The 15,907-nt window shown below is 30.9% G+C and overlaps 1 protein-coding gene and 1 long non-coding RNA gene across 7 annotated transcripts in view; one reads left to right on the top strand and one right to left on the bottom strand.

Moving 5' to 3' along the window:
• Positions 1–576: 576 nt before the first annotated feature.
• LOC118193139 (uncharacterized) lies at positions 577–7,837 on the bottom strand. The gene has a single exon (XM_035364187.2). The coding sequence runs from the start codon at positions 6,297–6,299 to the stop codon at positions 5,208–5,210; it is 1,092 nt and encodes a 363-aa protein (XP_035220078.1). The 5' UTR covers positions 6,300–7,837; the 3' UTR covers positions 577–5,207.
• A 56-nt stretch (positions 7,838–7,893) lies between these two features.
• Positions 7,894–15,907, top strand: part of LOC118193142 (uncharacterized) — a 203,882-nt gene continuing 195,868 nt past the window's right edge. For all 6 annotated transcript variants that reach the window (XR_015039818.1, XR_015039821.1, XR_015039820.1 and 3 more), the window contains exons 1-3: positions 7,894–8,270; positions 10,315–10,406; positions 14,637–14,771. This is a non-coding gene — a long non-coding RNA (uncharacterized LOC118193142). The remainder of the gene's footprint in view (positions 8,271–10,314; positions 10,407–14,636; positions 14,772–15,907) is intronic.

Here is a 15,907-nt window from a genome sequence, read left to right as displayed (position 1 = left end):
TTGAGTAAAAAAATAGTTCCTCATAATGCCTATTGTTTGTGTTTCTTTATTCTTTCATCGATAAATATTAATTTTGAGATCTCTTAAGTCCGAAATTTTGAAGATAATGCATGAAATGTTAATATAATTTCAAATTATTCACTAAAACCTGCAATATAATTTTATCAATTTTGCTGAAAGACTTTGTCCTTACAATGGCCAAAAAAGCTGAGTGAAGGAAAATTAGATTTTTTAAAAATACTTTTTACAGCCTTTTAAGCGACTTCGTAAAGTAAGATTGTGATATTTAAATTTTAGTATGCAAAAATTAAAGAACCAAATATTTTTATTCTATATTTAGTAATGCTTAATAAAGCCGGTTATATGTCGTTTTAAAGAGACTCTACTTTTAATATTTAGGAGTAAATTTTCCGTTATATCATTCATTTAAAAGGCGATTTTAAGTTGAAATGTTTCGAATTACATCTTTGAATGAACCGTTATGTATAAGCTGAATAGTCGTTAACTACTATAAGCAGTCTTAACTAGTGAATTAATAAAATTAAGTGAAAAAAAAAAAGAGAGATAGAAAAGTCAGCCATTTGAACATAATATGAGAAATTTTATTATACATGTCAAATGTTTCTTCAAAATTTCTAGCAGCTTCAGTTAATGAGGCTCTAAACACAAAGAGCTCTTAGTCAGAAATACAACAATTATAAATAGTTAAAGTACATTTTGAGCATAATCGTTTGTTTTTTGGAATGCCTTGAAATCCCAAGTTTTTTGTATGAAAACGTAATTTTTGGTCCACCCAAAACAATCAAACTGAGATTTCAATGCGCACCAAAATATATTTTTCGAATCTTTCTTTAATGTACTAATATACTTAATTAATATAAAATATTAGTTCGAATAAATAAACCAGCTGATGCATTTAAATGTCTAGAAATTCATAAAAAATACTGTAAATTAATAATCTTAATGAATATTATTATTTGAAAAAGAATGAACCAAAATTATCATCTTTAAACTTTTTTGCAAATTAATCGGCTTATTATAATGATTAAAACTGTATTTCTGTAAAATAAATTCTAGAGTAGTAAATATAAATATAATAACTTTGAAGGATATTTGACTTGATTTAAAACAGACGATAGAATATTTAGAAAAAAATAGCCAAAATAAAGGAAGATTTTGATTTGTATAATTCAAGATAAATAACATTAATGATTTCATTCCTTATTTGACGTATTTTTATGGTTATAAATTTTTAAATTACAGATATCCATTTTGCCATATCTGATATATTTGTTTTGTTAAAATCAAATGCAATAACGGACATACTGAATTTATATATTGAAATTCAAAATGGCGGAAAATTTTCTAGCTGAAGAGTACTATGTACAAATTGCGAGTGTTTAGAATACATATATACATATATAACATTTTAAAGCCAAACTTAATAAAAAATAACCTTTTTGATGAGCAGCTAAAATGATAATAAATGAAGAAGTTAAAGACAGAGTTTGCTGTTAAAAATTTCTTGGGCTACTTCCAAGGAAGTGAAAAGGTAAAACTTTAATTTTAATTATTGAGCAAAACTACGACTAAGAAATATCAATAATTCAAACATAGCTATATATTATATATATGAACACTTGTTCACCGGTATCCAGCAACTATTTACAAGTATCTGTAAATACGGAATAGCAAGAGGAGGAGACTGTAATATGGACAAACAAATACTACGTATTTATATTGCTTTATTTTATATATATAAATTAATAAGTGTTATTATTCATATTTTATTTTCAAAAGAGACGCATTAATGCAATTTTTATGAAATCTTAATGGATCTGATAGCAACTTTATCCTTTAATCATAATTTGAGGATTTTACAATTTTAATCAGAGGAACAAAATATACAATAAAAAGGGTTAGCATTGCACTGTTTCAATAACTAAATAACCGAAATTTTTAAGTCAATTTAAATTGTTTTCATTAAATAAGAATTCCAATAACAATAACACATTAAGCAAAACTCCAAACATAAAATATTCCAAATTCTTCCATTGTGTAATTCCATTATTCCATTGCGTAATTGTTTCGTAGAATGTAAACATTACATATTCATTAATTAAAAAAAATTAAGTACGTTTTAGTGTGCATCTATAAAATAAGAATTTAATTAAGGATTCATTTTACATTTAATTTTACATGTGTAATATTCTTTTTTGGAATTTAATTTGAATTTTAACTTATTTTGAATTTCAGCAAATAAATTAAATTGCAACTAAATATTTTTAAATAGCTGATTTGCGACTAAATATTTTAAATTGGTTTCAATAATTTCTCCTTTTAAAAGTACTCATCTTCTGAATCTTTCTTTTGGTAAAATGCATAAAAAATATAAATATTAAATGCAGCGATAACTTTCATTAAAATCGAAAAATGCTGAGAATTATATTTAAAAATTTAAGTATTTAAGTATTACTCATTATATTTAAAAATTTAAGTATTTAAGTACTATTCATTATATTTGAAAATTTAAGTAAGGAATTACATTTAAAAATTTGAATAGCCTGTACATTCTTAGGTGACATAATTCTAAAAAGAGAATTTAAAATTTACTTCGTTTGAAAAAAAAAGAAATTCCTCATAAATAGCTATGTTAATATAAAGTATCTTCATTATAATAAAATTAATATAAATTTCAAGATAAATGCCGAATCTGTAAACGCATTGAACCAAACAGGATGAATCAATCTGTGTAAAAACATTTTAATTTTAAACTTTTTATTTTTAAGGATAGAAATAATTTGTTCATCGATTAATTAAATAAAGTTAAATTTTTAAAATATAAGGGTAATTTAACTTTTTTTACTAATCAGGTATTTATGAACTTCTAAAGTTCAGCTAAGGTTTTATATTCGACATTTATTTCTACATTTTATATTTAAATAAAAAAAACTCAACTGAAAAGACGATTTTAAAAAGCAAAATATTCTGTTTCAGTCAAAAGAAAGCTTGAATTTTTGGAATCGTTTCAAATTATCTATTTTTCAAAGCAATGTAAAAAAGCTTGGCTTTCAGGACGTCAGAAATGACGCAACCTCATCTCATTAAAAGTTACATCTTCTTCTCTTGCTTCCGTGAAAAGAGGTAGTCTTCGCTACATAAAAATTTCTAAAGAACAACAACAAATATCTGAAGAGCTATTTCACAAATAAACTCTAAAACGACAAGTTTTAAAGAACTTCTGTCTCTGGATAAGCACAGAATAATCTTCTTGACAATAGGAAATGTTCTTGGAATGTTATCTGGATCCTCAGGATGACACTTTATCTTTAAACACTGAAATATAGTCGCAACTACTAAATCCCATATCTGCTTTGATAAAGTCTACTTGAGTGATAGACTGCAAAGTTCGTCCGTTTTGTCACAGTACTACATAAACAACAATAATAGTGAAAATATCTTTATCAAAGTTGGCATCTTGAAACATTTGCATAGGATCAGCACATGTTTACAAAGTCTGTAATTTCATACCTGTATGTCTGTAAATAAGACTTTAAAACATATATTTGTAAATACTGTTTGACACTTGCATTCAAAAGTACTTTGGCATATTTTTATTCTGTAAATGAGACACAAAACTCCTATTTTTAATTGCAACTATTTATATAAATATTGCTTGTCTTTGCAAATTAAAATAACATTTTTTTCATAAGATTAAAAATTTAAGCAAAAAGATTCAAATTTACTAATTCAAATTAACTAAATAATTTGATATCGTTCGATCCTAAGAAGAAATTTCAGTTTTATTTTTATTTTTCCTAATAACAAATAAAAACCTTCATGAAAAGTAGTCTAGTATAAAATCTTTCTAGTACATTTTTAACAATAGTTTATCATACTACTATGCATTATAATTATATATTTGAAAGGAGTTTCATGAAATAAAAGAGGAAACAAATATGTTGTTGACTATTCAACAAGTCTTTCAAATGTCATCAAATCAATTATTATATTTCTAACTATAATTTAATCAAGAATCAGTTTTGAAAACTACATAAGAAAATTTCATAAGAAAACTACATAGGAAAATAATCTGCAAATTTAAATTGCTTTTAACACGTATAAGAAATAAATTAATACATTTAGAAAAGTTACACATTTTAACAAGCTTATTACTATGTGTCTCAAGAATAACACTTCCAAGTAATGTTCACATTTTTTTCCATTAAAAATGAATTCGATTTCAAATAAAATTATTTTTCACTTTGTTATTTAACATTGCGTATAAATTCCTATAAAAGTATTATGCCTTATACTGATGTCTAGGGGCCCCATTACTTTTTTTTTATTATAAAGGCGTTTCTATAAAATACTGAGGTGAGAACTCTCGTAATAGTTTTTAATAGCTCTTGTATCATAAATTCAGTATTAATGCACTGTTTTAAAAATCTGAAATGGTTTTATATTCAAACAGAATAATGATGTTTAATGGCCTAAAAATAAATATTTTTAAATCTCTTAAAAAATCAGAAATATTTTTTCTACTATAAAATTTAAATTTCCAAAATATTTAAAAAAAAAGTTTAGATATCCTTAATTAATTAATCACAAAATTAATAATAACAGAAATTCTAATTGCATTTGAAATTCTAATTTTGGTTTTGTTAATGTTATTTCTTTGTTATTAATTCTTTATCAAGTGAGTAAAAATCATTTTGGAATTTATGCAATTATTTACATATTTTTAATTATATTTGAAAGTAATGATTAAATCTCATTACTCTGATGTATAAATTAACCAAATGCAAACATAAATTTTTAACTGTGATTGACTTAATTGCTTTTAATTGCTATATTTACGTTCTTAATATATTGAATTCCAATAAACTTTTATTTTAAATTATAGATCACAATTAAACATAAGTATGATATTATTCTTAGATTAATCATGGTATTTAGTTTGTTTTCAAAGCCTTCTTGAACATGGCTTTGACACTGAAAATCAAAATATTTTAAGTTAAAAGATCCTTATGCAAGTCACTTAAATTGCCAATCAATAAAAGATTAGCTTGCAAGACGTACGAGGAATTTTCGTACGTGAAATTTTTCTGACACCCAGACTATGGGAAAAAATTCTTCAAGTTCCTTACTTACCAAACTGCATTTCATACTTCAGATAACCTGTTAAAATACATTGCATTTCGGCGTCAAAGGTAAAATTCTGGAGAACTCGGATTGCTGGCTCCTCCTCCACTAGAAACACTAGACATAGATCTAGGATCACCAGTACAGTCCCTGAGAGCATGTAATTGCTGCCTATAGAAATCCCGTTCCTGACAGGCCCTTTCTAACTCTTGCCTCAACCTGGTCATTTCTCCTTGCAACATTCTGTTACGAGACTCAAGTTCATGTCTCTGTGCGAGTCGTTTAGTGCGACAGTTTTGGGCGTAGCCCCTATTTTTCAGGGTTCGACGTTTCTGTTTCATCCGGACAACTTCCTCACGAGGATAACCATGCAGTCTCTTGTTGAGCTCCCGGACAGTCAGCGAGATGAGCTGGTCGTCGTTAAGAATGTCGCTGGCTCCCCCTTGTCCACCTCGCGTGCAGACAGAATTGACCACGGTAGACGATGTCACGGAGCTACAACCACTACCGCTTCCGCTACTGCTGTTGCTGTTGCTATTAGTGGCATTCATCAGGTGATGGTGAGAATGATCTAAGTGATGGTTGGGTCCTCCTCTAGGAGTAGGTGGTACGCCCTGGACTTCCGGATAATCTCTCCTTCCTCCCCCACCTGCTATGAGCCAAGCTTCCATATCAGCAGCACACTGGGGCGGCCTTAAATCCAATGGTCCATCTTGAGATCCATTTGCAGAACCATAGCGTAGGTTTTGCGTTAGCCATAGCATACCATCGTCTATGACAGGTCCTTGAGTGGCCCCTGGTGGCACAAAAGCTGGAGATGGTGGCATACCGTGACAAGGAGGAGTATCTGGAGGAGTTGCGGCTGATAAAGCTACAGGTTTTCTAGGACATGTTCCCATTACTCCATTCATTCCATAAACTCCATTCTGATGATGATGAGGGTGCGTATTATGGGTGTGGTGGTGATGCTGAGGTTGATCTCCTAAATTTTGGCCCCCCATATTATTATGAGGAGTTGCACATGATGTAAGAGCTCCACCTGCAGAATACTTAGCCCTATGCATCTCCTGTTTCACAACTTCTTCCAAATGTTCAAGATCGAACTCATGGACGTAATCGACGGCCGGGATGGTCTCTGATGTTCCTTCCATCATGGTGAAATGAGCAGCGCAGGGCGGCCCCGTCGGGTCCGGGGGACCCCAAACCCCGTCCGTAGTCGAAAGAACAGCCGGCCGGCCTCGGCGACGGAAGGTGCCGGCAGTCTCTTCTGCCGGAGGTAGTCGGTATCAACGGAGGCAAATGAGAATGATAAACCGAAGATGCCTCCCTTTCTAAACCTTCCTATTCATTGTTTTATGTGAATGCAATACTATTCAGTGAAAAGGATTTATTTGTTCTTTACGTTTTATTCTTCGGCTTTGGAAATGGAAAAAACTGTATTAAAGGAAATTTTCTGAATCTATTGCGAAGCTATAAGATAGTTTTTTCTCAGCTATTTCACTTTTCACTAGATTAGTCTAATCTTTGTTAGGTAAAGTTATTCCTTAAATATAAACTTAGAATCTTCATTAACTATCATAATTTATCTCGAGTTAAATTTATAGATTCAAAACATGTCAAAATGCTATATTTCTTCTTTGGAGCTGTAAATTTGATTTATGAAATACATGACATTCTCCTGAATCCTTTTTACAACTTTAAAAGTCTGAAAGTTCAAATATGAAACCCAGTTTGTATTTGTGCTCTTTCGATGTGTTTTCCATTCCATGCAACTTCATTCAGCATCAAACTAACTTCAGGTCAATGAAGTACAATCTTCACTTGATTCTTATACTGACTATTTCTAAAAGATATAGCTTGTTTTGAAAATTAAAATAAACGTCAATTATTGCTCTTTCCTTTTGCGTAAATATACTGGTGTAAAGTAAATTATGATGCTAATATGTCCAAGGAAAGGAGGCATTGAAAGTTCCTTCTGAAAGTGTCCTGAACTGCCAAGAAGAGACTGGTAAGATTTCAAGTGATAGATGCCCATTATGCAGCGGCACGAATAAACCAGGTTTTAATAAAATATCTATAAATGATTAGTTCGTTTTCGAGGAATACAGCAATGAAAACACATTTAGTCACACTCGTATAGTTCTTTTTTTTTTTGTCTTTGAGTGCGGTTTATTTCAAGGGAAGTCAATCAATCCAGAATAGAAAGGATTCATACCACAAATTACAGTGCATTGACTGGAAGCAAGATGGAAAGGTCTATTAGGGGGTTGCTCGATTGATTCCTTTCGTCGATCGCTCAAACTCTGCTTTCTCCCCCCACAAGGGAGGTTGCAGACTATAATCTCAATTAAGAGCTCCGGCTTCGAGGGGTAGAGTGGGGCAACAAATACAGTTTCATTTTTCTGTCCACACTGAATATCGCCCTTTTCTGGGAAATTTCCACCACCCCCTCTACGAATATGGGGGTCAGATACTCGAGGTAAAGAGGCAGAAGAAAGAGCAGGCAGGGAGTGTGGGGACAAGAGGGAAAAAAAGTCCACGAGAAAAGCAAAATAAAAGTCCCTCTCGAAGCAGACTACGAGCAGAGGTCTCGAATCATCGTGGCGAAGGGGAAGAGAAACCGCCACGGTTGCAGCTAAAGTCCCGCAGCAGTCAGCATTTTCTGTTAGCGTGGAGTTCTCCTCTCTTCTCTTGGCTGAAAACTTTTGCTGACTCAACTCCGCACTGGATCCGGGACCGCTTGATATTTATGAAGCGCCTGACGTCACCCCCGCCTAAGCAGCCAATGGCAGGAATCCGACGTCACGGGCGGACGACATCATCCCCCTTTTGAGAGATTTTCGCCCCCTTTGCTTTCCCCGAACAGCAGAGGGGGTGCACAGAGACCTGCACGCGCTTTTTGAGCACGACTATATGCGAACGGACTAAGTTTTTTAACACGTTACTTGCGAATAGCACCTATGTCCTACGCGTCTACGAGTAAATTTTCTGCTCTCTACAAGTATATTTTCTTAACTTTTTCCAAGTTTAAAACTTAAAACTAAATGTAACAAAGAAAAGTAACAATTCTTAAGTAATTTCAGTTGCATCCTTCTCCGAATTATTCTATGGAAAAATCTCTTCAGGTAATTTAACATTTTTAATCTACTTAAAAACAACATTTTATCTTATAACATTTCTTGGCTTTCTACAAACTTTTGAAAACTTTTTTGAAGGAGTTTCCTATGATAGGAAAAGTTTTGAAGTGAAATTTTAATACTCTTAAATAAATGATTTTGTTCTAAAAATTTTTAATGATTTAAATGAATATTTAAAATTTTTTAATTATTTTAAAACGATCAAGAGAAGAAAGAAATGAAACTGATAAATAAAAAAACTTTCATATATTAATCAAATGTAATGCATTTTAAAAGATAAACATTCAAGATTTTATCAGTTTAACAATTACATAAATTTTAATTAAAAATATAGGAGACAATTTTTGTTACTATAAATATTTTTATTTCCTTATTTTATTTTAATTTCTCTCACTTCGAGTCAGACTAAAGAAAAATATTTCACAATAAAAATGGAATTCCTTAAAATTTTTATGAACATTTTACTGCTTATTATTTCATATAGATAAAAAATTGTTTAAGAAATAATATATTGGTTCAGATCATTTATGTAAATATTTTTAGCGAAATCTTAAATTATTAAAGCCGCTGTTTTTTATGATTCTATAGATATTTTTAATGTGGCTGTAGTCAATATTAAGAAAGTATAATACTTTTTACTATGGTTTAATTTTTTTTTAAATTGAACTTTTCTTTGTAAGGATAATTGTTTTACTTGTAGTTCCCCAAGTTAATGTATTAAATGAGTTACTAAAGAATTTTCAGATTTAAGTATTGATAATTATTAAACTATAAGTTATTTATAAATATTTCATGGCTGATTCAATTGTACTTTGCGCACTTTGGTTCCTAAAATTATAAAAATCTGCAATCTATATCAATTATAATAATTAAATATTGAAAAACGCTGATTTTTAGGTTTGTGTTTCTTATAAATTTAACATGATTTATTTTTATTTTTGTGATTTAAAAATTAATTTATTGCATTCTAAAGAATAAAAGAATTTTTAAGTTAAAAAATAAAATATTTTTAATGGTTGTTTCATCAAAAGTTAATGAATATTACTTCATAAATTTTTATTTGGAATATGTGCTTAATATTAAAAGAAATTTATTTAAAAATAATTTTAGAACTTTAAATGAATTTAATTTTGTAACCTTATATGAAAAGGTTGTTCTCTTTATAAGGAATAACATTAGAGAGAAAAAAATTTGTAAATTAAACATTTAATTAATTCATTGAGTAATTAAATTTCAGAACTTTTTTAGTGTGAAAATTAAGTTTAATTTTTAATTTTGTTTCTTCAAACGATTATTAGCGCAAGTTTTGCAGTTTTTCGTAATAAAAAGGTTGCATACATATATATAAAATTTAAGACTGCATTTGAGTTTAGAGGATTTTGCATAGTTACTTTTCTTTCTAAAATTATATTTGACAGCAAAGTTTTTAGTAAAAGTATTAAGGGAAAGGCTTGTGAAAGAAGTTAATTAAAAGATTAAATTAATTTTACGACATTTATTATGAAAGCAAAAAAAAAAAAGCATTTCTTTTATGTAAAATGTATATTTTAATTAAGAAATTTTAGAAAACCGAAAAGTTTTAGATTTTAGGAATTTAAAGATAGAAATTCATTTCCACTGGAATGAATTTTTAATTCAAATTTTCACTTTTAAAATTCATAGATAATAAGTCAGGGGTATTCACCTTTTCCTCAAAATTTCTTATCTGATAATATATTAAATCACATGAAAAATGTTACATAAAATTAAGAATTTCATAAAACTTCAAATAAAAAATTTAAAGTATTTTCAAATACATATAAAATTTAAATATATTTTGTAAAAACTATTATAAATATAAACGATTAAAAAAGTAAATATTATGAAAAAATTTTACATTTAAATGATTTCAATTAAAAATGTTTCTCGTCACTACTGATATATTTTTACGATACGTTAACAGGAAGGAAATTAAACTACAAATGTTTAGGAGTTCTTTTTTGTGAAAATCACTTCGAAATTAACTTTAAGCATGACGAAATAATTTTTTCAGAAAATTTACTCTAACGCGGAAAAATGCGAGTAAAAATTTTGTAACTCTATGAAAGTAAAATATTTGGAGCTTTGTGATAGCCAGTGGAAAAGGTAAGTTATGCATGAAAATACTCTTGTTGAAAATTGTACTCTCATTCTTTTATAAACAACAATTCAACTATTTTTTTAGTTTAATGTATTAAAAATAGAATTAGGTTTAATAATTATGTGAAAACAAAATATTGTGCTGCTTCAGTTTAGCTTTTAAAGAATTTACTGAGCAAACTGAAACTTAGTTGTCTTGTTGCCAGCCCAGGAAACAAAATGTTTCTACTTAGTTTAAATTAAAACATAATCAACGAATTCGTTCATTCACCTGTTACGTTCTTGGATTCAACTACGGTACTTCCACGCATCATCATTTCTTCGTTATAGTGTATATTGCATGTATATCAATTTCATTTGCTTAACAGGTGTGATTAAGTTTTATTAAGTAATTCTGAAGCCACTGAAATTATTGAAATATAATATAAATTTTAGTATGCAACATAAAGCCAATCTGAAATACATAAACAATCTTCTGAGAAAAAAGTCTGAAAATTCTGTTGATTTCTAAGAGAAAGTCTGTGATGAAAAAACAAGTTTCTGGAAAGAAATAAATTTCTCTGAAGAAAACAGTCTCTGATGATAAATATTTTTCGTTTTAATGTCTACCCACAATGAATAAGTCGAAATTTCTAACAGTCATATCCGAAAATGCAAAATAATGTGAATATTTTAAAGCAAATTTGATCCTTCTTATATGTGTGTTACACAAAAAAGAGCATTTGATCTTTTTTATCTGTATATTCCTTTCTAAAAATACTGGGTTCTTCTACATGACTTTATCTGTGTGGGGGTTTTGTCAGTATTAACTATTTTCAGTGTGGTTTTTTTTATCAGTGTGGGCTTTTATCCAAGTTTTTCACATTGATCTTCGGGATTTTCTCACTCCATTGTATGTGTAATTTACCGGGAAGCTAAAAACGAATAGATAATTAGCATAACGAAACATAAAGGCAAATAATTTCAAACCAGTACTAAAGATTTGGGAAGGGTCTCTTAAACAGGAGCTGTGGAAATTCGAGGATAATGATGTGATAGGTTGAGATCATCTGTGTAGAAAGAATTCATATTAATATATGAAAGTTATTCATATTAATGCATGAAAAAGTGTTTAATTCATTTAGAATAATGTAAATATGTGAAAACTTATTTTTATTTTTTCGTTCAATTCATTACAAATATTATTTGCTAAATTATTTAATTCTCAAAATTACAATAGGTTTCTCATTTTAAAGAAAGAATAATATAAAAGTGTATGGAACAAAAATATTTTACATTACATAGAGAGATAATCATCATTAAATTAGATATGTAGATCGTACAATTTTAATCAGGGTTATAAAAGATTAATTCGCCATCATCATCGTTGAAATTAAATACTTAACCCGCTTAATGCTTTAAATATCCTAAAATTGTTACATTCTATACTGTAAAACATTTTAAGTACCAATTAATTTTGATTACGTTTTCCTGTTAAACATGTAGTCGTCCTTTTCTTGTCACTCTTCGCAGTTTACAGGCTTAAAGCGGTGAGTGCAGATTGAACCAAGCAGGTGAAAAGAGGTGTTTTGAAAAAGTGACGATTTCTGTGATAGGCATCTTCGTCTGGTGTTTGAGATTCTCAGAAGGATAAAGAGCCGGAAATAGATTAGGGTGTTCGTCTGCCGTCGCTTTTGACATCTCAGAGAGTGGTACCAAGGACTCTATTCATCGTTTATCTTTCAAAAGACACTGCTTGGAACATTGGTCATATCTCTGTAATGTAGCATGTTAACATATTCTAAATTTTGGAATGCAACATTTTAAAAGGAAAAGAAGTTTTTCTTATACCTTAAAATAATTTTTAACTTCTAACAGGCAAAAGAAAATTTGATGACGGTATAATAATGACTATATCGAATCTTACCTATTTTCTTTTCAAATGGAGATGAAGATACATATTTAATTAAAAATGATATATACCAAAATAATCTCTTATTAAAAGAACGGATTTACTAACCTCACTTTACAAAATATTACATTGAGAATCATTTGGAGCACTAAGTAATTTATTGCTTTCTTTTCTTGTAATGTATCTTAATTCAATTCCTTCTCAAAATTTAAATTCAAATGCTTATTATACGTTTAAAATAGATAATATGACAACAATTAAATTTAATTTCAATCCTTTGAAATTGTAATGTAGAGTATGTATATATAAATACTTAGACAAAAACAAAAATAATGAGGACTGAAAGTTTATAACACTTTGTAAAATTTTTATAAATTAAAAAAATTATTCATAAAAACTGGGCTTAAAAATCAAAGACACTTATTAGGAGGGAGGTTTATAAAATAGAAAACTTTTAATTAATATAAAACTATGAAGGATAGGTACTACAGAATTTTGCTTCTGCTCTACTGCTTTTAGCTATTAGCATAGAAATGCCGTTAAAATTTCCAAACGCATGACGATAGAACCGATGCCATTTAATAGAAAAAAAGTTTCACGGGCAATAATACTAACACTCCTGCTAAAAAAAATAAGCAAAGGCAAAACACGGAGTAAATCAAAAACAATTTCAAGGATATGGGTGAAATTGATCCAAGAGGTTGGTGTGGCATTGCTACACCACACAACAAACAATAAAGCAAAGACGTACAAAAGCAAATGTATTACGACAATCACATTGCGAAAGACCAAATGGTTCGGAAGAATGTGCAATGGAAATATCACGCTAGTAACGGGTATGATACTCTTTAGCTGAAATAGATGCTTGACAATGGCGAGGCAAGATGACAAAAGTGTCGCTGATCGCTTGTTGTGACAGTAGCGCCCATTCCTGTAGTAATACATGTCGAAGCTCGTGAAGGATGCCTCGAGGCACACTGCGACCTGCTATCCGTCTTGCCAACACGTCCAGTGTGTTCTCTAATAGAATTCAGATCCAGTAATCTTGGCAGAAAATAGGCACAGCAGGCAGTAAATAGGCAAATGTGGAATGATTCCACTTTACAGATAACTCCGCACCACTCGAATCTTTATGTGGGCGGCCGTTATCTTCCATAAATACCGCGTCGGTACCCATTATAGAAATAAAAGAAAACACAAGAGGTGTGTAGAATTTCGTCACGATATTGGACGGAACTACCAGGAATAACATAGACTTCGGTGCGACCGTTCCTTGCTATCCAAGTCAATACACGTAAACCTGTTTTTCTGTAATTCTCTCTTTCGATCATATTTGGCCCCCGACAGTATGTTCCTGGCTCTTGCCATATAATTGCCCTTCAGTAATCGATCTGGATGTTAAATCGAGACTCATCCTCAACAGTACGGGGCCCCGCTAATGTGCTGTTCAAGTGCTATGTTCAAGGACCTAATACAACAGCGTCGTGACATACAATGGGAACAAAATAACACAAACCACAGGTAGCTGGACATACAGCCCATCTTCGACGGGATAGAATTTGGCGTGATATGAGCCGTCCTCCAGTAGCTGTCGTGCTGTTGGTAATCTACGGAATCTTCCACATAATAACAGGAAGCGATATTTGCCGTTGTGGTATTAGTCTAGATTTACGTCTTCTTCAAGGGTTTTGATCCTTTTGGAAACAGTTTCACAGCCTATTAATGATGCACATTCAGCTCTCTCGCAACAACAGAATTCCTTGTGCCAACTTTTAACATCTCGATTGCTCACCAGAACATTTCATCGTGCAAATGGTGTCTTCGGTTCAAGCTTTCTGATTTGGATATCTAGGATTATACGAATCTATTGCTGCTTGCAAACTAACGCATAGGTCCAGCATGCCACTCTTTAAATCTAACTCTAAGTAATATGTATAACTTCTTATAGTACAGTCTCCTCCTTATAGTCTTCTCCTTATTATAACTCTTATAGCACTTGAGTCAAAATAAAAACTTGTAATAACTCGAAGATTTTGAAAATATGAAACCTCAATTGTTTTCCTTTTACATCAAATATCTTTCGAAAATAGCAAGTCACGTTAAAAGTATTTGAGCCAAACAATGAGGTAAAACTGCCTGACAAATCTTGAATATTACTTGAAATAGTTCTTTTCAAGTACATCTTCATTTTTCATAAGTGCGTTTAAATTTTAATGATTTGGTATGTTAATTCAAGATTACAGAATGTAACTGTAATCACTAGTAAGCAAATGATTACCATTTCTCGAAATGCATACATTTGAGGCAAGAGTAATGAAGCTTCGACGCTGTGTCATTTTTCATAGATCCAATGACTATTCGAAGAATTTCCATTCGGTGCATCCAGAAGGATGGCAAAGCAAGACGTGCGAAATATCAACAGCCTTTTACTCAACATTGCCCCAGCGGACAGACATCGTGTCCGCTCTGGCGAAGATAAAGTAAGAAATTTACTAAAGTTATTAATTATAATTACGAGTGTTTGTTGTTCTTATATTGAAAGCTTAGAATTTAGATATTTGAATTTCGAGCACTTGAAAACTGCTTCGCAGTTAACTTAGTCCCCGTGAGTACTCCATTTCTCACTCCTGGGATAGGATCCTTTATAACCACTTAAATTACCTGGAACAGAAAAAGTTGTGTTGTACAGCATTAAGTATTCGCATATACAGTGTAAGGACGTTTCAGATGTCTAGAATTGTTAGCAATGCGACCTTTGCTTTGGGTTCTGTTGCTACTACAGTGCAGAAATCAGTGACTTAAATAGTTCGTTCAGCGCACATGGATGCATCAATGGCGTGAAGTCGATTTTTCTACCGAATTCAGCTTTTGTTTTCAGCATCATGATGCCCGCTTGGGGAGGTACCCAGCAGAACAGAAGAAGGCTAGAAGCTTGCTTTCTGTATCTTCATTTATATCAGTCATGCACCTGTATTAATCGCATGGGCTGCTCTGGATACACATCACGTTCATCTACAGTGTACCTGTCAGACAATGTGACCATCCATGGTCACGTAACTGAGGTTTTAATGCCAACTGTTATGCAATATTGCAATATTTTCGAGACCCTCGCCGAATGAGTTTTCAAAAGAACAGTGCGAGACCGTATGTTCCTATCTCACCTACTTTTCCCGAATATACAGAGTGTTCAAATCCTGCTTTCTTCAGATCCCTCACTACTTGGGAACATCTAATCACTGGTTTCAGAGAGAATAGCGCCTCAGCATCCAAAGCAAATACGATAAATAAGCTCTTACACAGAATAAAAGCTGTGTGGATTCCAATACTCATGATTACCGTACTAAATATATAACTGCATGCCCAACTGTAAGATGACTGGTTTTATTTTTTTGCTGAAGTAAAGTGCTTGAGGTAATAGTTTGTGTGCCACCTCAACATTTTCTGAAATTTTAATCATTTTATGCTTCTGTTATAATATATTTGCAAAATAAAGATGATTTTGCTAACTACTTTCCTTCATGGCATAGCAATTTTAATACCCACCTGTATATATTCTTTACAACTGTTTTGTGAAATATACGAGTTGGAGATCCATAAATACAACTGCAAACATAGT

The sequence above is a fragment of the Stegodyphus dumicola genome, chromosome 2 (assembly GCF_044657685.1).
Source record: "Stegodyphus dumicola isolate Sdum_Otavi_A_Nest chromosome 2, ASM4465768v1".
Classification (NCBI taxonomy): domain Eukaryota; kingdom Metazoa; phylum Arthropoda; class Arachnida; order Araneae; family Eresidae; genus Stegodyphus; species Stegodyphus dumicola.
The sequence above is the reverse complement of the archived record's forward strand: the minus strand, read 5'-3'. Positions and strand labels throughout refer to the sequence as shown.

Bases quoted from the DNA above. Each gene is read 5' to 3' on its own strand.
- LOC118193139 (XM_035364187.2), bottom strand. From the start codon at position 6,299: ATGATGGAAGGAACATCAGAGACCATCCCGGCCGTCGATTACGTCCAT.